The 27,669-nt window shown below is 38.7% G+C and overlaps 1 protein-coding gene across 1 annotated transcript in view; it reads left to right on the top strand.

Moving 5' to 3' along the window:
* Nucleotides 1–27,669, top strand: part of LAMA4 (laminin subunit alpha 4) — a 150,729-nt gene that overhangs the window by 18,405 nt on the left and 104,655 nt on the right. The window contains exon 3 of the mRNA XM_060030432.1: nt 21,526–21,627. Coding sequence (XP_059886415.1) covers nt 21,526–21,627 — 102 coding nt within the window. The remainder of the gene's footprint in view (nt 1–21,525; nt 21,628–27,669) is intronic.

A 27,669-nucleotide genomic window follows, 5' to 3' on the forward strand; every position in this document is an offset into this window, starting at 1 on the left:
TGATATTGAGCATCCTTTCATGTGTTTCTTGGTAATATGTATATCTTCTTTAGAGAAATGTCTATTTAGGTCTTCTGCCCATTTTAGGATTGGGTTGTTTGTTTTTTTGATATGAGCTGCATGAGCTGCTTGCATATTTTGGAGATTAACCCTTTGCCTGTTGCTCCATTTGCAAACAGTTTCTCCCATTCTGAGGGCTGTCTTTTCATCCTGTTTATGGTTTCCTTTGCTGTGCAAAAGCTTTGAAGTTTCATTAGGTCCCATTTGTTTATTTTTGCTTTTATTTCCATTACCGTAGGAGTTGGATCAAAAAGTATCTTGCTGTGATTGATATCATAGAATGTTCTGCCTATGTTTTCCTCTAAGAGTTTGATAGTGTCTGGCCTTACATTTAGGTCTTTAATCCATTTTGAGTTTATTTTTGTGTATGGTGTTAGGGAGTGTTCTAATTTCATTCTTTTACATGTAGCTGTCCAGTTTTCCCAGCACCACTTGTTGAAGAGGCTGTCTTTTCTCCATTGTATATCTTGCCTCCTTTATCAAAGCTAAGGTGACCACATGTGCGTGGGTTTATCTCTGAGCTTTCTATCTTGTTCCATTGATCTATATTTCTGTTTTTGTGCCAGTACCATACTGTCTTGATTACTGTAGCTTTGTAGTATAGTCTGAAGTCAGGGAGCCTGATTCCTCCAGCTCCGTTTTTCCTTCTCAAGATTGCTTTGGCTATTCCGATGTCTTTTGTGTTTCCATACAAATTGTGAAATTTTTTGTTCTAGTTTTGTGAAAAATGCCATTGGTAGTTTGATATGGATTGCATTGAATCTGTAGATTGCTTTGGGTAGCATAGTCATTTTCACAATGTTGATTCTTCCAATCCAAGAACATGGTATTTCTCTCCATCTGTTTGTATCACCTTAAATTTCTTTCATCAGTGTCTTATAGTTTTCTGAGTACAGGTCTTTTGTCTCCTTAGGTAGGTTTATTCCTAAGTATTTTATTCTTTTTGTTGCAATGGTAAATGGGAGTGTTTCCTTAATTTCTCTTCTGGATTTTTCATCACTGGTGTATAGGAATGCAAGAGACTTCTGTGCATGAATTTTGTATCCTGCTACTTTACCAAATTCATTGATTAGCTCTAGTAGTTTTCTGGTAGCATCTTTAGGATTCTCTATGTATAGTATCATGTCATCTGCAAACGGTGACAGCTTTACTTCTTTTCTGATTTGGATTCCTTTTATTTCCCTTTCTTCTCTGATTGCTGTGGCTAAAACTTCCAAAACTATGTTGAATAATAGTGGTGAGAGTGGACAACCTTGTCTTTTTCCTTAACTTAGAGGAAATTGTTTCAGTTTTTCACCATTGAGAACGATGTTGGCTGTGGGTTTGTCATATATGGCCTTTATTATGTTGAGGTAAGTTCCCTCTATGCCTACTTTCTGGAGGGTTTTTATCATAAATTGATGTTGAATTTTGTCAAAAGCTTTTCTGCATCTATTGAGATGCTCATATGGTTTTTCTCCTTCAGTTTGTTATTTTGGTTTATCACATTGATTGATTTGCATATACTGAAGAATCCTTGCATTCCTGGGATAAACGCCACTTGATCATGGTGTATGATTCTTTTAATGTGCTGTTGGATTCTGTTTGCTAGTATTTTGTTGAGGATTTTTGTATGTATATTCATCAGTGATATTGGCTTGTAGTTTTCTTTGTGACATATTTGTCTGGTTTTGGTATCAGGGTGATGCTGGCCTCGTAGAATGAGTTGGGGAGTGTTCCTCCCTCTGCTATATTTTGGAAGAGTTTGAGAAGGATAGGTGTTAGCTCTTCTGTAAATGTTTGATAGAATTTGCCTGTGAATCCATTGGTCCTGGGCTTTTGTTTGTTAGAAGATTTTTAATCACAGTTTCAATTTCAGTGCTTGTGATTGGTCTGTTTATATTTTCTATTTCTTCCTGGTTCAGTCTTGGAAGGTTGTACTTTTCTAAGAATTTTTCCATTTCTTCCAGGTGGTCCATTTTATTGGCATAGAGTTGCTTGCAGTAATCTCTCATGATCCTTTGTATTTCTGCAGTGTCAGTTGTTACCTCTCCTTTTTCATTTCTAATTCTATTGATTTGAGTCTTCTCCCTTTTTTTCTTGATGAGTCTGGCTAATGGTTTATCAATTTTGTTTATCTTCTCAAAGAACCAGCTTTTAGTTTTATTGATCTTTGCTATTGTTTCCTTCATTTCTTTTTCATTTATTTCTGATTTGATTCTTATGATTTCTTTCCTTCTGCTAACTCTGGGGTTTTCTTTGTTCTTCTTTCTCTAATTGCTTTAGGTGTAAGGTTAGGTTATTTATCTGAGATGTTTCTTGTTTCTTAAGGTAGGATTGTATTGCTATAAGCTTCCCTCTTAGAACTGCTTTTGCTGCATTCCATAGGTTTTGGGACATGATATTTTCATTGTCATTTGTTTCTAGGCATTTTTAAATTTCCTTTTGATTTCTTTAGTGATCTCTTGGTTATTTAGTAGTGTACTGTTTAGTCTTCATATGTTTGTATTTTTTTACAGACTTTTTCCTGTAATTGATACCTTGTCTCATAGCATTGTGGTCAGAAAAGATACTTGACACTATTTCAATTTTCTTAAATTTACCAAGGCTTGATTTGTGACCCAAGATATGATCTATCCTGGAGAATGTTTCATGAGCACTTGAGAAGAAAGTGTATTCTGTTGTTTCTGGATGGAATGTCCTATAAATATCAATTAAGTCCTTTTTTTAAAAGGAGAAAAAAATGAAAAAGCAGTTGAAGCTTTAAATGAGGGTAGATTTTTGCTCTATTTCAGCTGTTCAGTGACTGGGCTATTGACAGGAGAGTATTAAAAACCAAGTGCACCAGGTTCTTGCTTTAATTATTGATAGATTCTCAGTCAATTCAATCAATCTCGTAGCTACCGAGAGAGCCACACAACCAAGTATTCCTATTACCATTCTTTTGCTCATCTCACTTTGGGTAAAATGCATTAGCAGAATGAATGAGGATAAAAAAATATTCTCTTCTTACAGTTGAATGGCATTATCCCTATGCATAAATTATAACTTGGAAATTATTGTCAATTCCAAACTCCTAACTTTTAAGCCACATGATAGTCGCTTATGGGATCCTGGTGACCACAAAGAACTAATGAGGCTTCTAGGCATATCTAACACTTAGTTCAGGGATTAGGGCATGCCTCCAGTATTATCTACAATATGGGGACAGAGAGTGGTATCTCTGTGTTAGTATACTGTAAGCCAGAATGTTGCTGAAGATGTCACATGAGTTTAATCGCTGATATTAAACTAATCCTTCCAAAAAAGATCACAGAAAGTAGGAAAAAAGTCAGTCCATCTGGTGCCTTTTATTGAAGTAGATTACGGAGCGGGGGGGAGGATGCCTAGTTTGAGCAATAAAACAAAAGGACTATAAGTTTGAGTCTCTCTGCCTTATGGGAAGTGACTAAAAAATGCCCTGTTTTCCAGCCTTTAGGCTTCAGCCTTCTCCTTGAAGAAAACCGTGCAAAAATGCCACCTCCTCTGAAGAACCATTCTTGATCCATCCCCCACCCCCATGTTAAAAGTAATTTCCCCTTCCTCTTTACTCTCTCAGCATTTCTCTGTACCTCTCCTATACTATGATTCTTAGCACTTTCTACCATATATTATAGTAATTTACGTATGCACCTTAAATGCCCCCACTAAACTCCTGGAGGCCAGCAGTGTCCGTGATTCATCTTCTGATTCCCCAAATTGACTGGCCAAGTGCCTTCAGTATAATACTTGCTCAAGAAAATAGTTCATGCATTCCTTACTTGTTGAATGCCGGCTTTGTGCCACACCCTAAACTGGGCCCTGGGTAAACAGTGCTACATGAAACAGAGAGACAGAATGAATAAATGACCATACCAAATACTGAAAGCCAGAACGGTGCTGATTTTTCTGTTTGTGGCATGTGTCCATTCTGACATAATCCTGTCATATACCTCTGATGAACAAGTCAGCATTCAGCTTGACATCAATAATGAACCATGACATCCCTAGGCTGTTCATTCCAGGAGCTGTGTGCTACGGGCGAGAATGCCTTTTAAGCTAAAAGCTTTGTCTTTCCCACTGTATATGGAAAAATTGACTATGCACTTTCATGGAGAAGGCCTAGCTAAGAAATGTTTATATTGGACCAAGCCCCATCTCTAAATCTGGGCTTGTTGCTGAATGGTATTTTGTTTCCTTGGATCAGGGAAGGGGTCTGGAAACATCTGTAACTAAAGTATTGTTTTAAAAGCAGCACAATTTTTCCCCCTCAAATTACCGATAACAAAATTACTTTAAATCAAACATTCTCAGCCTTCCTCATCCATTTCCTTTCATAAATGTGTATTATTTTGCTGTCATTAAAAACAGCAGTGCAGAGAATAGATCTATAGCACTTAAGGCATTGCCATCTCCTTTGCAGTCATTTTCTTTTCACTTTGTGTACTTTACCTTCACTTTTATAAACATGGTTTAACACAGTAAGTATCTGGATCAAAACAGTAATTTGGGCACAAAATTTAAAAGCTATAAACAGATAATGTCAGGTTGTAAAGTGATTCTGAAACTACCCTTCAAAATTTTTACTAAAAGGAAAATGTGCAGGTTATTTATGCCATTTATCAATGTAAAATTGAATGAAATAAAGATTTAAATAGTATTTTACCAAAATCACAAAATAAAATTTTAGGGGAGGGAAGTTAGGGAGGAAAATTATAGGAAACAATCCCAAATAACATGAAAAGAATGGAAATTCTGTACCAACTTTGAATCTCATTCATGTTCTAAAAATAATAGAACTTAGGAACAGTTCATGATATTGTAGTTAAAATTTTGTTCATATAGATTTACCATTTGTTGGAAAAGTTTTTCTGTTATTGTTGTTTTAATTAGCTCCCCAAATTGAGGAGCTAAATGTTCAGGATGATAACTCATTTGCGTTGCTTTCTGTAAGCAGTTGGTGTTTGATATATTTATTTATGAACTGTTTGAAAATGGCCCTGTCATCAGAGACCCTGAACAGACCACCACTCTGAAATACTTCAGTTGTGGCCAGAAGATTCATTCTCCTGAGCCTTTTAGGTGCTTGACACATTGTAGAGATGTAAAATGTTTGTTTAATGAATTCTACTGCTCCCATTTTACAAATAAGAACACTTGGGGTAAGGGCTCACTGTCATTTGCCTCATAAAATTTGTCTTATAAAATATATCAAAACTTACAATCCTAAGTTTTGAACCAGTCACAAACCCTCTGTGGGATCTAGCCTCTCTCAGTGTTGAAGGGCAATGGTGTTAGTTTCATGGCCCAGTCAAAATTGTAGTGATGGTATTTTATTAGTACAATTTATAGGTCATAGTTCTCCTGTTAGGTGGGTCAAGCTGTCATACATTCTGCCCAACCAGACATCTGCTTCTGATTCATAAGGGAAACACCTGCATAACTGCTGCTGTATGTTACACAAAGGGGCATCCTTTCCCAAGGCCCATTGTCAGATCCCTCAAATGAAACAAGAGAGGTGTCAGGGATACAGCTGGATGTCATACAACCGGCTTCTAACAAGAGTTGACTTCTCTAATGAGTAATTACATTATTTGCTTCACAGTCTATTTCTATCTGCACTAAACAGAAACTGCTAAAACTTGAAACACCAGCTATAAATTATTATATTTAAATTACAAACAATTGCCATATGCCAAATCTAGTAATTACAGAGGGCCGACGGACAAGGTTTCCCATCTCACCTGAGCCACACAGAGCAAACCTGAGCAAGATTTAAAGTGTTCCCCCCTCACCTGCCCCCACTTCTCCATCCCATCCCACTCCCCTCCCTCACCCTCGTGCCTGGGGAGTGGTAGTCAGAGCTCTGGATGATGATGGCACTCACCCGTGAAATGAGGGCGATGGTACTACTGGAATAACTTTAATGAGATTCTTGATAAATCTGATAACCATGAGCAGAGTTGACCTTTATCCCAGATAAGCCTGGGAAAGGCAGAAGTGGACAGTGTGGGCCTGTTTGCAGCCCCAGAACAGCCCCCACCATTCTTAACATCACTTTTTTCATCATCATCAAGAAGTGTGGTTTAGTGGAAGGTGCACTAAGGGTGGCATTAACTTGCTCTATGTGCGTGACTTTAGGTGAGTCCCTTACTTTTCTCGGTTGCAGTTTTCCAAACTTTAAATAAGAGGTTAGATGAAGGAACAACTAAGATCCTCGGCAGCTCTGGAATCCTGTGATCCTATAATACCAATGTATGTACAGTGCCATACATTCACTACATACTCATTAAGCACCTGCTGTGCAGGGCACTGAGGATACGGTGACAAAACAGATAAATCCAGATTCTGTTCTCTGGAAGCTAAGTCTTCTGAGGAAGAAAGACAATGAACCAGTAACTTCAGGGGTCATTGCTGAGCTGGGTTCCATAAAGGAAGACTTATAGCTTACTGAAAAGCTACCAGTTAAAACAGACACGTCCAAAAGGAAGGGAGGAAACTAACAGCTATTGAACCCCTTCTCTACCCTTCCATTGGACTTTAACTGCACAATATTAGTTGATACTCACAACCACTCTAAGAGATAATATGGTGATCACTCCCATTTTTTTCAGAAAGAGAAACTGACACCTAGCGTTAAATAAGCCAGGCCAGGTTACCCAGTAGTAGAACTGGAACTGGAATCAAGACCTCATGCTTTCCACTGCTCCCAGTTGTCTCCAGAGGATGCCACTATAAGGAATTATGGCTCCTGTAAGAAACAGACTGTAGTGCACCACATCAGTGCACATAAGAGATAAAACAGTGATGTCTAGAAGCTGGTGGTATCCTCAATGGAAGCATATATGGAGAAGAAATTGATTCATTCACTCAACAAATATGTACAAAACTGAATGGCTGCCAGGTATATGGTTGACAGATGGGGACTTGAACATGGATATACATGTGTGCACTTCTTAAAATGGCAAAGAATAGATTTTCAACATATTCTGACAATTTTGGGTGCAAATTCTAAAGAAAAACTACCTAAAGAGATGTGCTACAGAGTGTGGGGCGGAGGTGCGGGGGGAGGATTTGTAAGCTGTTGGAAGAACAAGGGATAAAAAGAGGGACAAAGAGAATACATTCGAAAAGAAAATTTCCCCCTACCTATGAAATGCTCTTAATATTCTTGATTTAACAATTAACTGACTGCAATTATACTGAGAAACCTATCAAAACTGATACTTGAAAGGGATCCCATCCTTGAATACAAACTTGTTATCTATTTAGATTCCCTAAAAATATGCTCCATCAACTGAACAGGGGAAATATGTCACTTTTCCCAGATTGTTATAAATTATGAAAGAAGAGTCCAAACATGTGAAGTTCAATCCATCTTTAGATGGTGCAGCTTCAGCCTCCAGATGAATAGAAGTCAAGTCGCTAGCTCTTTTCAGTGCATTACTGGCTATTCCAAACATATTTCTTGTAAGAAGCACTTATATCCATGTTCCTTCCTGACCGTGGCCCCTAATGGACCCACTTAAAAATCTGTTATAACCCTCAAATTAATATTTAGGATGATTACAGCTAAAAAAGACCTTTCCACTTCAACAGAGAATTGTTATCTCCCAAGAGTTGATTAAATGTATATGAAACTTTAAGCTGAGTTCAGGATGTTGGAGGAGATCATGGGTGTGGTTATGGTTTTGCTTGTTTTCAGAGGCTTATGCCTGAGGAAGGCTGAAGAATAGGGCTCTCTAAGGCAAAAAACGTGAAGGAGATGCACTGCTCTCCACCAACAAAGCAAGGAGTGGGGCCACAAGGAAGATGTGATTAAAAAACAGCTGGATATAGATAAACAAGGTCCTACTACATAGCACAGGGAATTATATTTAATACCCTGTAAACCATAATGGAAAGGGATATGAAAAAGCATACATATATGTGTGTGTGTATGTATGTATAACTGAATCACTTTGCTGTACATCAGAAACACAACATTGTAAATCAACTCTACTTCCAAAACAAAATAACTGGATATAAATAATCCTAAACTTTTAGCCTAGTTCTAGCTCAATACACACAGTCACCGTAATTTCTGGTATCACATTTAATGATTTTCTAACAAAATCTGACTTTGCTTCTGTTTTAGTGTTCAAAACCATCCTAATTAGTAAATTAACATTTTTTAATGAGCCTTCAAAGATTTGGTAAAGGCTATTTGATTCTTTGAAAGCGGCCTTGGCCTGGACTGTCTGAGAAAGTCAATCAGATGTCATTTTCTACATCTACTTCAAATGGGGACCATTTGAATCATCCCCAGATAAAGAGCTAGCAGGTCAATTATTTCATACTGCTGCTTGAGTACCTTCTCCTGCCACACCCCTGGGAATGAGGGTGTGTTGCTTACTCTCCACTTGCCCACTTATATTCCCCCCAGACCCTAGCTGTGCCTGCCTACCCACCTTGCTCTGCCTCCAGAGGCAGACCCCTGAAGACTCCTCACTCAGGCTCCCCTGCTGAGTCAGAAAGGAGAGTAGAGAGGTGGGGCAGTTCTGCCCTGCTCCCTCTCTGCCTCACCATTGCCTCTTGGGCAGAAGCTGTGACTCCCCATGCCTGCAGGTCCAATAGCAGCCTCTCCTTCACAGCTCTGGCCTCTCTGTAAGAGGCCAGAGTAAGAGCTTTCTCTGTTCCTTGGGCCCTAGGGGTGCTAGGCCTCTGTTCCCATGGCCTCTCCATTCCTTGCTGCATTAACCTCCCCATGCATCTGTAAACCATCCATCCATTCTCATGTCTTCTTTCTCTTCACTTGAATCCTCTAAAGTGACTTCTGTTTCCTACTGGGCTCCTGACTGACTGATTGACTAAATCAATGACAAGCCCTCTTTCAAAATTCATGGCCTTTTCCATTTCCTTTCTAGTGGGGGAACCCTTTCCAAAAGTACCTCCTGCAATTAGCTGCTGTAATTTACAAATTATTTTAGTTTCGTGTAAAGGAATAATGGAGAAGAGAATATACCCCCCAAAAACTAACCAAGTATAAGAACATAATCTTAAATTCCGTAAGGCAGCTTCATTTCGTTTGAATCACTGCACAGTCTTTTCCCGTTCCCCTTTTTCAGCTCCAGGCCAGCTGGAGAGGGCAACCTTTAGCTGAGTTTGTGGCTAAACATGTTCTGCCAGTTTAAAGCCAGAGATGCTTGGGGTTCCCACTATTGGCTGTCTTGGTCCCTGAGGAGGCAGGAGTCTGAGTTTGGACTCCAACTCCTCTCTTAGAACAGAAAACTAGCCTGTAAACCATCTCACATGGATTTTCACATTTTAGTTTCTCAGTCATTGGAAAATGGGAGTATTGTGCACTATTTTGAGACTCTTTTACCTCTGCCTTAAATTAGTAAGCCCCAACTAGAATAAATAAGCACCCTAAAAGTCCTCCAGATTGCACAGGTAGCCTAGGACACGTAGCTTTACTGATAGAATAAATTAAGTAGTGGAAATCAAATTAAGCAGTCATTTGAACATTTTAGAAGAACCTAAAAGCTGATGTATGTTTTAACTGAGACACGTATACAGACACGTGAAAGGCTTCCACGTGGGATGAGGTAGCTACTAGCTGTACGATGAAAAACAAAGGAAGAACAAATTAAGTAAGGAATGTTCCTCTGCTTATTTTTTTTAACTGTGTGGAATGATACTGGTACATAAAATGAATAACAAGGAAGTTAGGGAAATTATACACAAGCAGCTGAATCTATTGTTATGACCACATTAGTCACTTCCTAGAGATGATGTTTTAGAGACCTTACCAGGTCTAGACATGGAAATCCAATAGCCAGCCAACCTACGTGGGATCTTTTGTCTTTCTTTCTTTCCTTCCTTCCTCCCTCCCCTCCCCTCCTTCCTTCCTCCCTTTCTTTCATTTTTTCTTTCTTTCTTTCTTTCTCTTTCTTTTTTTCTTTCTTTTCTTTCTTTCTTTCTCTTTCTCTCTCTCTTTCTCCCTTCCCTTTCTTCCTCTTTCTCTTCCTTTCTTTTTCTTTTTCTTTCTTTCTTTTTTTCTCTCTTTCTTTCTTTTTCTTTCTCATGAGTATTTGTATCCCCTCCATGTATCTTAAGAAATAAAATGTTGCCAATATAGTTAAGCCCATATATCCTCAATCTCATTCCTCTGCTTTACCCTTAAAAGGCCTGATTTCTTAGGTTCCCATTTATTTCTTTTACTTTTCTTTATATGCATGCAGCCCTACACAGTGTATAACACAAAATTATTTTGCATGTTTTAAAATACAATATAAATATCATACTGTTTCTATACTGCAGCTTGCTTTTTTCCTTAATATTATTTTTTAAAGATCATTCATGATTGGAGATCTTCACTTGTGAGATTTGCCAAATTTCTCTCCAAAGTTTTTACATGATTTTCCCTCTCTTGGTTCGTTCTTTCCAGGTTCAAATCCATTTTTTCAACTAACATTTTCAGTATCTACTTGCTATTTGTTAATCACTCTGATAGGTGATAAGGATACAAAGATGAATAAGACACTCCCTGTTCTCAAGGAGCTCACAGTGATTTCAGGGAGGCTAGAGTGTAGATTAAAACTTGCAATAGCATGTTCCATGTGCTCTAATGAGGTGTGTGCAGAGTGCCACGTGAACGCAGAGGAAGAGCAACTGAGTCTGAGACCGAGGAAAGGATTCATAGGTGATGGTGAGGAGAAAGGCACCCCAAGACCCTTTGTGCAGTACATGCAAAGTCAAGTTGGTCAAGAGAATGGTATGTTGGGGGAGGAGGGAAACATGTAGTTTAATTAGAGCAGAGGGAGCTGAGGTTGAACCTGAAGAGATAGTTAGGATTTTACTGTGAAATAGGAGGCTTGTATGTCATGCTAAGGAATTTTACTTACTCATGTATGCAATGAATGAAGAGCCACTGGGAGGTTTGAAGCAGAAAAGCAGTATGATAAGGTCTTTAAAAATTAATTCTGGTAATAAAGAATGGACTGGAAGGGAGAAAGCCTGGTGACCAAGAGAGTAGAGTAAACGTAATTATGATAATCCAGGAGAGAAGCGCCAAGATTCTGACCTAAACAGTGGTATTAGGAACAAGGAGGAAGAGTCATCTTGGTAAATATCTCAGAGAAAGAGTGCAAACTCTATGAGGCAACAGTATACAAAGGGTGATAGGAGGTGGGATCAGTCTTACTCAGGTGGAGGCAATAAGGGGTGCATTGTGTACAGAGAATTTTAAAACAATAATAAAACTTACTAAACCACAGTCTGCTTTTTATTAGCACCGTGTGCCAGCAATTCTAAATAATGTCCATGACAAAATTCTCCTCCCTGAGAAATCTTTTGTTGTCTAAGTTCTAAGCAGTCGCTGTGGTAACTGTTGAGTTTTAATAATATAACAAATACGTAAGCTTCAACTTAGCACATTCCAGTTACTTAACCTTGATAAACATGGTATTCCACACAGAAGTTAATTTGGAGAACATCCAGTCCTATTGTCCACGTAGATAGAGATATTCATTTAGAGAGTAAATTTATAACAGATCAGAATTGTGTACGGTCGTTTCTAACTTGAGACTCTAACCTCTGTGATACTTCATTTACCTCCATTTAAACCATAGATTTGAAATAAACAATGATAGCAAAGTGCTTGTAAAAAGGAAGAGATAAAACGTGAGTTCTTAAACTTTGTCATTCTATATGCAAACCATTCTCTGATCCTTGCAGAGTTCACTCTTTTGGAAGCATTTCCAAAAACTACATTAATGCAAAATACATTCATGTGATTTAAAAGCATTAATCCATTACTTTTTCCCTTTATGTTCCATAATCTTTATAATTAACTGAGATATAAAGAAAAAAATAGATTGGGGAGAGAATATTATAAGGTCAGTGTGGGATACATTTAACTCCATGTGCCTATAGAGCTGGAGAAGGACTTGTCTAACAAGTACTTGGAAACAAGAGTGTGGACTAAAAGAGTGAGATCCGGGTTATGTACAGCGTTTGGGGAGTTACCAGAATATAAATGGAGGCTGAAACTGTGGCAGAGGTTGACCTCACCCAGCAAGAGTGTGTTGATAAAAAAGAGGGATACAGAGGTTATCTTGGGGTACACCTACAACACAGGGGCAGCAGAGGAAGAGGAACAACCTACCTTCCTTCCTCCCAAATGCTCCCCCCACAGATACTGAGAAAGAGAGGCAGGAGAAAAACCTAAAGTGGGAGTTGTCCTGCAGAGAGAAGAGAGAATTTCAAGGAGGGAATTTCAAAAATATTAAGTACTGGAATAAGAACAAGTAACACTGGAAAAGCAAAGCCACAAAGACATCACCCGACAGCTTTGTCAGGGCAGTTTCAGTGGCACCATGGAGACAGAAACTGGATGATGGATAGAGGCATAGGTTGGCATGAAGGAAGTGGAGCCAGTGTGATTGAGTTCTCACTCACCAAGCCTGGCTGGGCAAGAATGGAGGAAAATGAAAAAGAGGCAGAGCTGAAGGAAGGTGTTCTTAGAATCTGAACCTGGGGGAAGAAGTCAGAGCTTATCCAACACAAGACCCAGCACTTAACTGTACTCTGCTTCTCCTCATCCCTGTGGGTGCAAAGAGGTGGGTGGCATGTGAGGGAGGGAGGCTAGGTGATGGGACAGAGCCTGCTGGCCACAGGTGTGTAAGCCCCAGAGCACGGATAGAGGGCTAGTCTTTCCTAACAACAAGAGAAGCACTACCTCCTCTGAGGTGGGCAGAGGACATCAGGATGAGTCAAGATAAAGACAAATTTTGAGAAAGAGAAGAGAGATAGGTAGTATGAGATTTTCTACCCAATGACCTCCATTTTCTCATCAAAAGAGGGAAGATTATCTCCTGAGAATAAATGGGTAGAGTAGAGATTTGGGATGCATTTCTCCTTTCCTACTAATTCACCATAGCATGTCTTCAGTGATGCATAGACGCACAAGGAAGAGCATAAAGAATGACAGGTACTGCCAGTCACATTTTGCTTTGCATCCTGAATGGTCCAGTGTGAAGGTAGCAATGAAGTACACAGGGCACCTCAAGACAGAAACAGGTACATCTACTAGCAATGGAAACTGACAGAATACCCCAACCAGAGAACTCGCCTCAGGAAGCACTGCTGCCTTCCCTGGGCATACTGAACAGAAGCCATAGTCAGTTTATAGACAATTAAACTTCCCAATTTCTTATAAAAAGTAACGGTAATTTAGGCACACATTTGCAATCCTGTGGGCTATTAAATGGTAATGATCAAATCAGAATATCTATAAGGAGCACTTAGCTCAGTGCCTGGTGTCTGTCAATAAATATTCGCGGTTATTATTCACAAAAACCAGTTGAAGAGGACAGAGATGCCTGTCATCTCACAACACTGATTCCTACTAAGCGGTTAAGGAGTCATATCAAAATCCCCTAAACCTTGTAACTCTGAAGTCATTCCTCTCTCCTTGCTCTTAAGGCTAGCCCTTGTGGTCCGCATCTCTTCCTTTCTTGGAAATGTGTCCATGGCATTTGCCCCAGTAAATTAAATAAAACTGAGTCAGTTTTCAGATATAAAAAAAAAATCTTGCAGAGGCTATGTTGTGTAACCATAGCCTGGAAGGCGAGGAGTGAAAAGCACAAGCCAGTTACATGAGGCAATGTGAGGAGGACCCGGAGCAGAAAGCCAGATGTTAGCAGATTTCTTTTTTTAAGAAAAATCAAAGGAAAAAAGGCACTGCTAAAGCCCCATTATGTTTTATAAGTGGCAATCACCACTATAAACGAGCAACTTATAAAGTGTTTTAAATAACTTTTCAAGGAGAAAATTAAAGAAATTTTCATCAGTATTAATGAACATAATCATCCTCCAATCCAACACTTCAAAAGGAAAATCTTTATGGCTTTAGGGCTCTAAACTTTTCTTGTTTGATCCTTTTAGTTTTACAACTAAAGAGAGCTATTTATTAGCAAGTATGGTAAGTACTTCATCACAGCCTGAGTCTGTTGGTATCTAAAAGTCCAAATAAGCATTTGATCAAGTGCAGGGCTTGAGAACAGTTATCTGAGACCTTTGAGTGGAGCGCTGGTTTCCACGCCCAAGAGAATACCCAAAAGACCCATAAAGAGTGCTGAGGAATAGCCACATAAATGTAAATGCCATGATAACTATCTCTCCACTCTACAAAATTAAAGGACCTGGCTTAACTGTGGACAAGATAGCAGTGCTGTGCTCCTCAGAATTCCTCGGGACCTAAATCATTGTCTCTAATTCATTTGGTGATTAAATTGAGGGCTGGAGTGTTTTGCAAGTTTGCCACGGAATGGCAGATAAAGTTCCCAAGCAATAAGCACAAAGGTAGCTCTAAGAGCCAACTAGGAGAAACCAGTACCATAGTTTGTGTTCAGCTGATACCCCAGCTTTATTTATGCCAATCCTAAGAAAAAATATCTCTGAACTGGATAAACCCCTGAGGAATGTTGAAACCACTTTCCTAATCAAGCTATGGTGAAATCACTGTCAAAATCTAAAAATTAACTTCGCCTATTGAAATGTGGGGAATTTCAATTACGCAAACAAGAGCTTAAAGAGACACAAGGGAGGGTACATGGGTAATTCTCTCTATATTCAAGTGAAGTCAATCAAGAAGCAACTTGCTAACTGTAACCCACTGCATAATGCGTTTTAACTTATTTTGGCACTTCCATTATAGTTTTGTATATGAACAATCAAAACATGTTAAGTCCTACCAGAAAAAATACAGAGGCAAAGTTATCAATAGCTTAATTCGGGACTGCTTTCCATGTCAGATAGTTTATCTTTTATTTTTATAGACACAGAAAAAAATAGCCTTTGAAATACCTACCCGTGTAATAAATTCATATGTTCTTAGAAGTCACTCCTCCTCAGCAAAGGCTAAATTGATATTTTTAAATAGATTAAATTGAACAATTGGTTCCTATTAGAAGGTCCCTGAATACTATCGGATTCTTAATTCTGCACAAGTTTTAAGCAGATGGAAGTCAGCATTGTTGAAGATCCAGAGACTCTGAGTAAAGGCACAAAGCTTTAGCTCCTAAGTGAGCATAACATTCAATCTTAAGGTGACTAAATTTTAAGGTGACTAATACACTAAAACAAAAAATGGAATTCACTAAAACTAAAACTAGAGCTGAAATCATTGTTGCCTGGAAACAATTGATTGATTATACCCATACAAAAACCTAAGCAGAAAGATAATTGAATGTGGGCTGTTAAATTTGAAGAATACTAATTTGGAAGGTAGCAATGACTCTGGATACAAATGAATGAATTCAGAGAGATTTTTTTTTTAAAGCTTTCCACATTAAGCCTTAGTAAATTAAAGCAAAAGTTGATGAATCAAAATTTTACAAGTCTAATTCAGAAAGCAAGATGAGTCAATATTTGTAAAATGTTTGTAGATCCTTGGTTGAAGACACAATGCAAATATCTATTCCAATTTTAGGTCAAATCCTATTAGAATAGGCACAGGGCTGTGGCGTGTGCTCTCTATAATGAATTTTATTATAATTAATTCATTATTTTTGTTGGAACTGGAGATTAGAGTCTGTTTCTCTCTGGGACATCAAGTACCTACTCAGAGATCTCAAGATGTGTCTCACACCTTCAGATGACAACTTCAGGCCCCTCCTAAATCTGGTCAATTTTTGCTATTGTTAGTTTATTTTAATGGGTGATTGGAGACCTCAAATTCCTAAAGAATGCTATTAGAGCATTTAAATTGTTTAGTCAATTGGGCTTTTCAACAGAAATTCTGAAGGTCTTAGACATTCACTATCTATGCGAAAGTAATGGCTTGTGGCCAATTAACTGGCTCCTCTGTGACAATATTTGGAAAACACAGTGAGATTTTTATGAGTTTTTAACTTAATATTACTTTGCTTGGTATTCACTTTATTTGATAACTCCAAGAGATTTTTAGAAGTTTGCCACACCCAAAGGATGCAGACTGGACTATACTTCAAAAGAACACAATTTAAGAATTTTTAAGAAAATTCAAAATATGTTCTGTATGATGACAGTATTGTTGGTTTAAGTCTAGTGTTTTCAAGGAGACTTCTTTGAATGAGGACAAAAATGATCAATCAGCTGTATAAATGCTATCCTTTTTGTTAAGAAACAATCTTAATTACAATTACATCTAGTGAAATAATTAACATTGTGATTATACGATGAACCTCTGGAAATAACGCCTTCTTCAAGGATATCAACATATATATACACTGTCATTTCCAGTTCCTCTAAATATAAGTGGCACATGGATACACCACACTAATTTCCTCCTAAGTTCTATCTAGTTCTGATTTCTATAAATATAAAATCAGTCAAGTAAACATATACTGATTTTTACTCTAAGCCAGACATCACACTAATCATAACAAAGTAAGCAAATGGCAATTTTAACTCTTATTCTTCAAAGGCAGAAGTAAATATTATTGATTAATCCAATCTCAGTGTCAGAGCAGGAGGCAAGCTGTAGTAACAGAGTGGCTTAAGAATGGAGAGCTGTAAAAAGTCTACAAGTGATTTAGTGGAAAGCAAAATGACAATGTGGCTGAAATAAGTTGTTTAAAAAGTAAATATTCCCATTCAATGGTTTTTATATATTAATGATTGTATATATTTTTAAAGAATTTTTTCTGGGGCTTAAAGGAGAGATTTTACATTTTTTATTCATTTCAGCCTGCTGTGGATTGTTTATAACAGCAAAAAATTGGAAATAACCTAAGTGCCCAACAAGAAGGGTTTGGTTAACATATATTAATGGTACATCAGCAGGTTAAGAGCTCAAATGTGGGAGTCAAACAAAGAATCTAATTTCTGAGTCCACCATTTCTTATCTGTGTTACTTGGCCTGAATAACAATTCCTGTAAGCCACACAGACCACATCTGCAAAACGAAGGTAACAGAACTTACCTCATAGAGCTATGGTGGGGTAAAAATGCAAGACCTATACAACATGACCAACGCAGTGACTTAGCATGATAAATATTTATGTTCAATTAATTAAAATGTAAATTAAATAAAATTTTGAATTTTATTTATTTATTTACTTACGAGGGGCAGCATGGTATAGTAGAGAAACAAGAAGATTTGGAGCAGTCTGAACCTCTTGTAAACCTATGTGACATTGGATACATTTCTAATCTTCTCTGACTCTCAGTTTGTTCATTTCTAAAATGCAGGTACTTATATCTAATTCACAGAGTTGCTGTGAAGAGCAAATACCATAACATGGATAAAGTACTTATCACAATACTTGGTACACAGGCTCTCAGTAAATGGTAACCATATTATAGTTATCATCATCATCATTATTGTCATTATTATCCTTGTTATTATTATCCATTTTTTAAAGGTTGTGGCACCATCTCAGAAGATACAAATCTCCCTGAGTGCTCTCTAAATCACCCACCCACGTGTTTATACAGTTGTCTGCTGTAGGTCAATCTTATGTGGGCAAGAGGGTTCAGGGTGGCATCTAAAAATTGACTGTAAGACTTCTCTTGCTTACACACACACATATATAATACATAAACACATCTTTGTTTAGTAAATTCTGGAGACTATTTCCAAGGAAAGCACACAGATATTATTCTCCTTGTGAGAAGACTATTCAGCTTTCACAGGCCTCTAAATAGCACAGGTCTTAGAATTACTTAGAGAAAAGATTAACCAAGAGCAAAACTAAAAAATAGCCACACTTTCATCCTTGAGAATATCTACCTTTTACTATTATGACAAAGGTCAACTTTGCCAGTTCCCATAGAATTTCAAGAAGAGATCCAGTAAAACTTAACAGAACTTTCTGGGGAAAAAATGATGAAATGTTTTTACATAAAAGAAAAAACCTTAAACAGCTCTTCCTGAGGATACTCAAGCTTCTTTTGAACCACTTAACAATTTACCATTTCAAGGAATCCTCTAAAGTTCTACAACACAGGGTCCAAGGTATCCAATGCATGGGCTCTAGGAATGACATCAGAAGCTCCCCATACCCAGGGCTTCCATTATTCCATATGGTGCTTTTATGTGAATTTTAAAATGGTGCCTCCTCTCTGGATAGATGAGTTAGAAAATACAATCCTTTCAAGTGTACAAAACTCAGCAAGAAAGGAGTTGGCCAGGCTTCCAACCCTCCTTGCCCTCTTGGCAGGGGGCCAAGTGACTATTCCACACAACCCTGTCCCTGCCTCCCTTCTCTTCCCATCTCCCACAGTATGAGACCTGAGCCAAATCATCCTTCACACAAGGTCAGAACCTTCATCTGGTGTGTGGATAAGTGGATAATGACAGATTCTCAGAGTGAAGTCTCCTCCTAAACTTGGCATAACAAAGATTTCATCTTGTACACAGTCTAGTCAAGGCAGTGGCTGCCTGAACTGTGTTGAGAAACGCTGGAGACCCAGTCCAGCCCCAGCAGAGAGCGGTGAGTAGATTAGCAGGATAAACCACTGGTTTCCAACAGCACATATACCTCTGATGTCCTGTCCTGGTCCAAACCATTCAAATCACAATCACAAGTTCATTGAGCAATGAACATGTACAAGGTACTGTGACAGGTGCTTTGAAGCAATCCTTCCAAACCTAGTCTCACACTGAAATCTTCATGGGGCTTTTTAAAAATACAGATCCCTCAAAATTTTTCAGTAAACGTAAAACTCTTCTAAAATACAAAACCTTTCAATTTTTTTGTGGTTTTTTTTCCTATGTTGTGATAATTTTATTTTTGTTTTTTAAAAATGAGTCTCTTAATTTAGTCAGGGCCTCAGGCTAATAAGAGATTAGCCACTGTCATATTCACAATGATGCATTTATTCAGGGCAAATCTTAATTTTCTTTGTCTTCGTCAGAAGAATGAGCTGCGAGAATGCCTAAAAGACTTGCACTACTATCAATTTAAAAACACCCTTTCAGAAATTTGATTCCTTGGGCCAGAAGAAGGTCCTTACTATAGTTGATGGTACAAGTGGGTCTTTTCATGTACCGTTTCCAGGCATCTCTATCAGACTCCCTGCTACTACCAGTGTGCTTTTCTCTTCCAAATACACCTCCCATCTCTGCCCCACTCCTTGGAACTCATAGAAACAGAGACCAGAAGGGTGGTTACAGGGGCTGGGAGGGGAGACAGGGAAACAGGGAGAGGTTGGTCAAAGGGTACAAACTTCCAGTTAAAAGGTTAACAAATTCTGGTTATCTAATATACAGCACCTTGATTATAGTTAATAATACTGTATTATACACTTGAGAGTTGCTAAGAGAGTAAATCTTACATGTTCTCACCACAAAAAAGAAATGGTAGTTATGTGACATGATAGAGTTGTTAGTTAATGCTATGGTGGTAATCATTTTGCAATACATATGCATATCAAATCAGCATGCTGTACACCTTAAACTTATACAACGTTATACGTCAATTATATCTCAATAAGGCTGGGGGGAAGAATTAATTAAAATAAATAATTTTTAAAATACACAATTTATTTTATAAAAAAAAAATGTAGATTCTTTGGCTTCACCATCAGAACTATTGAATCAGAAACTCCCCCAATCAGATGTCTGTAACTTGGTCAGTTAGAGAACTCAGAAACCACTGGTATGGAGGGTCCTGAGATAACTAATACTAAGGCCCTCACTACTGTTATCCATTCCTTTTATAATTAAAAGCCTCCTAATGTCAAAATGCAGGATGCAACACATTCATGGGTCATCAAACCAATGTTATGTCTTAGGACCAGGATATATTTTAAAATAAAATAAAATAAGATAAAATAAAATAAAATAGAGAATTTTAAAGTATATGACACATAGTAAGATTAATTACTGTTTTGTGAGTCTTTTTTCTTACTCTTGTTTCTGCGAATTCCTTTTTCTGTGTACTGCATCACAGTGAAAACATGTATTTCTTGTATTTTGAAACAGAAGTTAGAAATATGTGAAATTAGGTGGTGTGAATTAAATGCTTCCTACTGCAATTTTAGCACCTTTCCCTCTCTTTTGTGCCCTAGTGGAAACTGAGAAAAAGGCTTACCATCAACTACAAAATTTCCATTATAATTTATAAATTGGTCCCTTCTCAGCCTTATTTTGTCTTCACTTAGAAAGACAGAATTTCTTTGCCTTTTCTTCATAGGCAAATGACATTATGCTCTATCAAACTTCCTCCAAATGGAATATGTTAAATTTTAGTTTTAGGACTATGGGGTTTTTATACTGTGCATGGTGTCTAGTGATTCTTTCTCTACAGAGAAAAAAGCAAGAGGAAATGGGTTTGCATAACAGTCAGAGGGACCTCAGCCAGATACAATGAAAAGTTTCCTGGTAGCCAAGACAGTACAAAACTACGAGTCAATGGCGGGTGTGATGGGAACCCTCCTCCTCTGTAAGTTTGTGGAAACCACCCAGATTCTTATCTGTCTGGAATTCTTTAGATGTAAATCTGTCTGACAGACAAGGAGTGGACTTCCAGGCCTATGATGTCATTTCTGCCTTGCAGCATTGAAACATTCCAAAGAAACATAAAATACATATCCATAAGCCCAATGGCATAAACCAAGAACAATCTCACAAAGTTTCTCAACCTGAGCACAAGAGACATTTGGGCAGGGCAATTCAGCAAATGCAAGATCGGTTAACATCACCACAACCCACACCTCTGGGTTTAATTATCTCACCAGGGGAACGAAGGAAAACAATGTGTTTCTCGCAGTTACGAGGACAAATGAAATAGGAAGAGCGCCCACGAAGGACCTGCTAAGTGTAAGGACTCATTAACTTCCTTACCCCTCCCTTTAAAATTTTAGGATCTGAAAAGCGTATTTTTTTAAGAGCTCAAGTTTATGACAGACACATCTCTAAGTTGTTCTGCCACAGGCAATAATTTCTGAACCCACAGGTCTTTATTCATACTGCATGATGCAGTAGTGCCTCACCCAAATAGTTTGGATTTGTCTTGTGTCGGATTGGAAGAAAACATTAGAAAATTTCTCCTTCACTGTTACCTAAAATCTTACTTCCTCACGGTGACAGGCTGTGTTAAAGGTGCTCCTGTTCTGCTGAGAAATGACAGGCGTTCACGCGGCGAAGGAGAGAAAGAGACGAGATCTCGCTGCGCGAACGGCTACGCATCGCGAGAATTGGACGCCATTTGTTCTCGTGGTGTCCGGGCCGTGGCTGGTCCGCCAACCTCTGCAGGAGCCACCGACCCCAGGCCCTCCCCGCCCCCCCCCAAAAAAGGAGTGAAAAAAGAGGCAGAAAAGATACATAAAGAAAATTGGATATACATCATTGAATGGTAGTATAAATAGTTCATGTTAGTATGTTCTGTAAAGAAATATTTGGATCATTTACCAATCAGTTCCTCGTACTCCTCTCAGAAAATGAGGCCAAAATTGATCTTTTCGGTCATGAAGATGCTTTTGTTGTGTCTGTTTCAGAAATGCGACGCAGGATTCTTTTTTGCCCAGTCGGGAGAATGTTTGCCCTGTGACTGTAATGGTAATTCCAACGAGTGCTTGGATGGCTCTGGACTCTGTGTGGTAAGTAGGGGTCATCTATCGCTTCTCAAATATTGCATCGAGCCTTTGCATCTTGGGTGGGGATAAAATAGTCTTCCTGGATGTTTGAGCTGCCTAGGAGCAAACTGCTAATCAAGCTTTCTTTATACCCTTCACTTTTCCTGTGAAACACCTCATATAAACTGCGTATGACTGTAAGTGGTCACCAAGGTGTATGTCTGAATGTGCGTGTGCCCCTAGCAGTAACTGCCCCACCACCCTCGGCAGCTGGTTTCCTGCTAACAGCCATTGGTGATGGGCTTGAAAATAATACACAGAGGAGGAAATCATCCATCCAAATTCCTCTGTAATAGCACAGTTTGCCATATGTTTGGCTTCACTCCACATAGACCAGGAGAATAAAACAGTTGTTTCATAGCCTATTTTACAACTTAAGATAGTCAGGTCTATAGATCAAAATTTAAAAAAAAAAGGTTTAAACCAAATAGCTAATAAAAATGAAAGCTTTGGCGTTATGGCCTTTGTAACTCTGTAATCAAGCCCCCAAAGAATTTTTTTTTCCTTAACTGAAATGAATTTTCCAATAGACAGTGAAACATGATAGAGATTTATGAAGGAGAATGAGAAGCCTTTTAGCAAAAGTACGTGCTACATATTGCCCATTTTCACTAAAAGGACTAACAACTTAGTGAAGATGGGGATTGAAATATTTACCAGAAGTGACTTCAGTAGAAGTCGTAGGAGGCGTTTTTAAAGACTTATGCCTTAAGATCATGTTTTCCTTCATGAGTGATACTATTACACAGTAGTATAACAGTAGAAGTTCCCATGAGGCAAAGAGGCTTTCCCAAACTGCAAGAATATTTTTGCATAAACTGCAAGAATACTTAAATATACCTACCTACCTCAAAATTAGCATAATTGTCTGTATTAAGCAGATAATTTTGATTGTAAGTGGTCTTCAAGGTGTGTACTTGAAGGTATTATTTTACTCATGTATTACGTTAAGATGCAAATTAGAACGTTTCCATTTATTTTAAACCTAACAATTCACATTTTTCTAGGGACAGAATTAAGTTGCAAACACTAAACATTGCTAACTCTTTGTAGTGTTTGTTTAGTCCTGGTGTTTCTGTTTTCCCCTTCCCCCATCTTCTTAAATAACCATTACATCCAGGATGTCCTCTGTAGCAGTGTAGGCACCCGCAGCTGCCAAAGTCTACCCCTTTCTAATGCTTTCATCTCCGGTTTCCTGTTATTTTAATCCCAGTGACATTTGAAAAGAAAATCCCATGGATGCACTTGAACTAATAATGTACACCTCTGATAATTTGACCAATTAAATGCTCTTTGTCATCTAGTTTATTTAAATATAAGACAACAGGGATTAGCCAGCCCATCAGCTGCTGTTAGACAGTCAGTAAGATGGAAGACTGAAATAAATTAAAGGGGAAAAATGTCCCTCCTGCTAGTGCCTATAGAGGGCTATGACAAAACTACTGTTCGTTACAATGACCTGGTCAGAATAAGAGCTATCATGGTTTTATCTTTGACCTGGACTTGAGCTTCTGAAGGGGGCAGTCATCACGTGATTCCTTCATAGTTCCTGGGGCATACGAAGTTCTAATAAAACTTTGCGGGGGCTTCCCTGGTGGTGCAGTGGTTGAGAGTCCGCCTGCCGATGCAGGGGACACGGGTTCGTGCCCCGGTCCAGGAAGATCCCGCATGCTGTGGAGCAACTGGGTCCGTGAGTCATGGCCGCTGAGCTTGCGCGTCCGGAGCCTGTGCTCCACAACGGGAGAGGCCACAACAGTGAGAGGTCCGCGTAACAGCAAAAAAAAAAAAAAAAAGTTTGGGGATGGGCTAGGGTGTAAACATTTATATGCACACTCAGGGAAGTTGCCTATCTTCCTGCAATTACTTTGTTCCAAGATAGAACATTAAAGAAAAAAAGAAAATAGCCATCTTACTTCTCAGCTCCTGCCCTGTAGCCCCAGCGCCTTGTCATCGTTCAGGGAGCCAGAGAAGACACAGCGGCTCCACCTGAACACCTTGCAATTCACTGTGGGCACCAGAGTTTCAATCAGTTCTTACAGTTTGCCTGGCCTAACTAATTTCTCCCATCTTCCATAAGCAACAAAATAAATGGCCTTCTTTTATTTCATTTTGTTTTATTTTGAAGGCTTGTAATGCCTCTGTCTTATCTTTGCCTCTTGGTTTCTAATTCTTCTTCCATTCCCATGATCAATTTCAATTGGACCTTATATTTTACAGACTGATTTTAAGGAACTAAGCCATTTGACAAAATATATAAACAAAGTTATGCTACCATTTCAGACAATACCAAAAAATCTTAAGAGATTTCTTCACAAGAGGAATGCCAACTCTTCAAATGCAGAAAGGTCGTTAAGTGAAAAGTAGATTAACTAATGAAATCCAGTATGCATTGATTGTCTTTCCAAAGGGCCACTTTGCATCTTATCAGAACCGGGGTGCACTGGGCAGGATTCTCAGTGGAGTCAGCTAGGCAGAGACTTAAAGGCCAGGCAACTCCAGTGGGCATGGCAGACTCTCTAGGAAATCCCGAAAGAGGCATGAGAAGGGATTTAAGGTGTAGAAACAAACAGAAGCAGACAGATGGCTAGTGATAGGAATGCCTGGTCACTGATAACCTATAGTTTATCCCCCAATCTAGAGGCTAGGTACAGAGAACCAAGAAGAGACCATGACTAAGTCCAGTTACCATCTAAAGAACTGGTGCTTCATCATCAGGAGAAAGCGTGGAGCCCACTGACCAGAACTAGAGTGGAGAAAATCTGACTTGAAGTTCACCACTGGCACAGGCTCCTCAGGTTCCCTTTTTTTTTTTTTTTTTTTGCGGTACACAGTCCTCTCACTGCTGTGGCCTCTCCCATTGCGGAGCACAGGCTCCGGACGCACAGGCTCAGCGGCCACAGCTTACGGACCCAGTCGCTCCACGGCATGTGGGATCTTCCTGGACCGGGGCACGAACCCGTGTCCCCTGCATCGGCAGGCAGACTCTCAACCACTACACCACCAGGGAAGCCCTCAGGTTCCTTTTGATTAAGCATTGATGTATCTGTTGATTTCATTTATCCACTTAACAAATAAGCATTTTTTGAGTACCACTTATGTGCCTGGCACTATTGTAGGATTTGGATTAAGTGCTTTCCACTGTGTGGACTGAAGGGCTGTAGGGACAGAACACCTACTTGAAAATGCTTGTGGACGTGACCAACATAATGAAGTCCAAAGTACGAGGACCAGGGGTGCTTCAGAAACACATGCAGAGACCCCCACCTGCTCAGTGACAATCAAAGAAAAAAAATGAAAAGATTTTGAGGTCTGTGCCAGCATTTCAGGAAAAAATCTAAATCTGAATTAAAAGATTTGGATTTGAAACCACTAAATAACTGCGAAACATAATTGAAATCTAAAAAGAAAACCATCAAGCTGTTAAGGATTCACATCTGGCTGGTAGAAATGTGGACGGGCTTTTATTTTCTTCTTTTCACTTTACAGTATACCTGCCCAAGTGTTCTACAACTGCCAGTAATTTTATAATTAAAAAGATATTGATATTTAGATGGACTTCTACCCCACCCTAAGCACAATGGAGAAAAGGAAGTCATTCGACATATTGAAGGCTAAGGAATTTTTTATTACTCTCAAAGCCTAATTAAAACCTAATTCAGGAAAGCAAAGTTATTACATTTCTAATTTCTGTAGACACTAGCATTTTTCTCCTGATTTTCAAACTGTCCTTTATGTGTATTAAGCCAAAATCAACCAATGTAAGTCCCTTTAAGACTAAACATGTGTGATGGATAAAGCAACACCCTTATTAGATGTCCAGTAGAAAGAAGAAATTGAGTAATAGGGAATTCTTTTTCCTGTTTTACTTGCAACTATAAAGTTGGTATCTAAATCAAGTGCATAATTCTTACATTAAAATTCTGACAGTTTTCCAATCTTTTGCAAGCTTGGAAAAACCAAATAGTGATTGATTTGGTTCCATGTTAGCTAAAGTTTTGACATAAAGTCATAAAATTTGTGTGCAAAGGATTTTAAGGATGGCTAGCTCAGTGGGGTCTCTTGTTGCTTTGTGCCCCCAATGTAAGAGTATGATGGGAACCAAATGCAGATAATAAGTTCTCTATACATTGTTTTTTCCTTCTTTTCTCAACCTTGAACATGTTCCTCCTCTTGTATTCCCCATCTCAATTAATGACAGCACCATTCTGCCAATCCCTCATGCTTGTCCCAGATGCTTCATCAACTGCCTTTTCCTCTTCACCAATATTCAGCTGAGCACCAAATCCTGCCAGTTCAACCTAGGAGAGGGCCTCCTCTGTTCTGTGCCATCCCACTGTCTTAATTCATGCCCACAGTATCCCTCCCTGACCACTAGTGCAGCTTCCCAACTACTCATTATGCCCTGCTCCAGACTCTCCTCCCCCTAATCTGTCTTCCTCACAAGCAATGGAAACATCTTTAAAAAACACAACCTAATCAAGGCATCCCCCTTTCTAAAATCCTTCAAGGATTTCTATTCCAGACCCACTGAGCTTCTCTCTGCCACCTAAACTAACTCTGTACTTTCACTTTCTGTGTCTGAACTTGTGTTTCCCTGTTCTCTGCCTGGGATTTCTTGCTTATCCTTCAAGGCCTAGTTCAGATGTCACCACCTCCATTAAGTCTTGTCTTGCTTTCTCAGGAAGAGTAGACCCTTTCCCTTCTTTCTGACCCATAGTAGAGTCATAGCACCTAGCACACTGTATTCTTCTCAGTTTACCTCTCTGTTTTTATCACAACTTACTCAAAGTGAGTTATTCAAAGGCAGGAACTGGGTCTTCTTCATTTTAGTAACCGTCACAGCTCATTGTCTGTCATTATATCAGCTTAATCCAGGTTTAAGTGAATGAATAACAAATTTACTTAAAAGCAAAAATCTTTAATATTCTAATTTGAGACTGGGGTCCCCTTTATTGCAGTAAAATGCACTGTCTTGTTATTCTAGAGCCTTAGGCTTGTGCTGAGTGCTGAGTAACTAGCAAACAGTGCTACCGACATGAGGTGTTTCCATCTAGACCCTTGCTTCTCAAGTATAGTCTAGACTAACAGCACTGGTGATACTTGGGAGCTTGTTAGAAATGCAGAAACCCAGGCCCAACCCAGGCACCCTGAACAGAATCTGCATTTTCACAAAATCCCCAGTGCATTCTGTGCATACAGGTCTGAGAAGCTCTGATCTAGACAGAGCAGCAGTTCTCAAACTTTTTGTCTCTTGAGCCGTTTACACTCATTAGAATCACTCAAGGTGCCAAAGAGCTTTTGTTTATGTGGATTATACCTGTTCATGTTTACTGCATTTGAAATTTAAAAGGGAAAATTTTTATAATATTTTCTTATTAATCTATTTGAAAAGAACAATAATAAACCCATTACATGTTAACATAAACAGTATGTTTTTAAAAAATATAAATGTATTTTACAGATTGAAAATAGGTTTCATGTCTGGCTTAATGGAAGACAGCTGGATGTCATATCTGCCTCTGCATCAATCTGTGGTGATATCTCCTTGTCACGTAGCCTCAGGAAAACCCCCCTTACACACATGAGAAATGAGAATGCAAAAGAGAAATAAAACCTTAGTATTATTATGAGAATAGTTTTAACTTCCCTGGACATATTTTGAGAACCACAGGTCTAGATAGACTGTAGTCACGCATGAAACCTGTGACTAGCCACTAACCTGATCCTTTTAGGCTTTCTTCCCACGTTAGGCTGGTGCTGTGGCCCAGTCATCAAGAGACTCCATTTTTCACATGAAGGAGACACAGCTGGTTCCCAAATGTCATTCCTGACACTTAACGTGAAATTGATTATCTAGATGTAGCTTTCTTAACCACGGGCCAAAAATTCAGAATGCTTTTTTCATTTTTAAGTGGGGTCAGTTTCATTGAAAAATAAATTTGTACCTCACTCCAACAACAGCGTACTATTTATTGTCATTTTTCCGTTTTGTTTTTTAAATGGCAG

The sequence above is a fragment of the Delphinus delphis genome, chromosome 14 (assembly GCF_949987515.2).
Source record: "Delphinus delphis chromosome 14, mDelDel1.2, whole genome shotgun sequence".
Taxonomy (NCBI): Eukaryota; Metazoa; Chordata; class Mammalia; order Artiodactyla; family Delphinidae; genus Delphinus; species Delphinus delphis.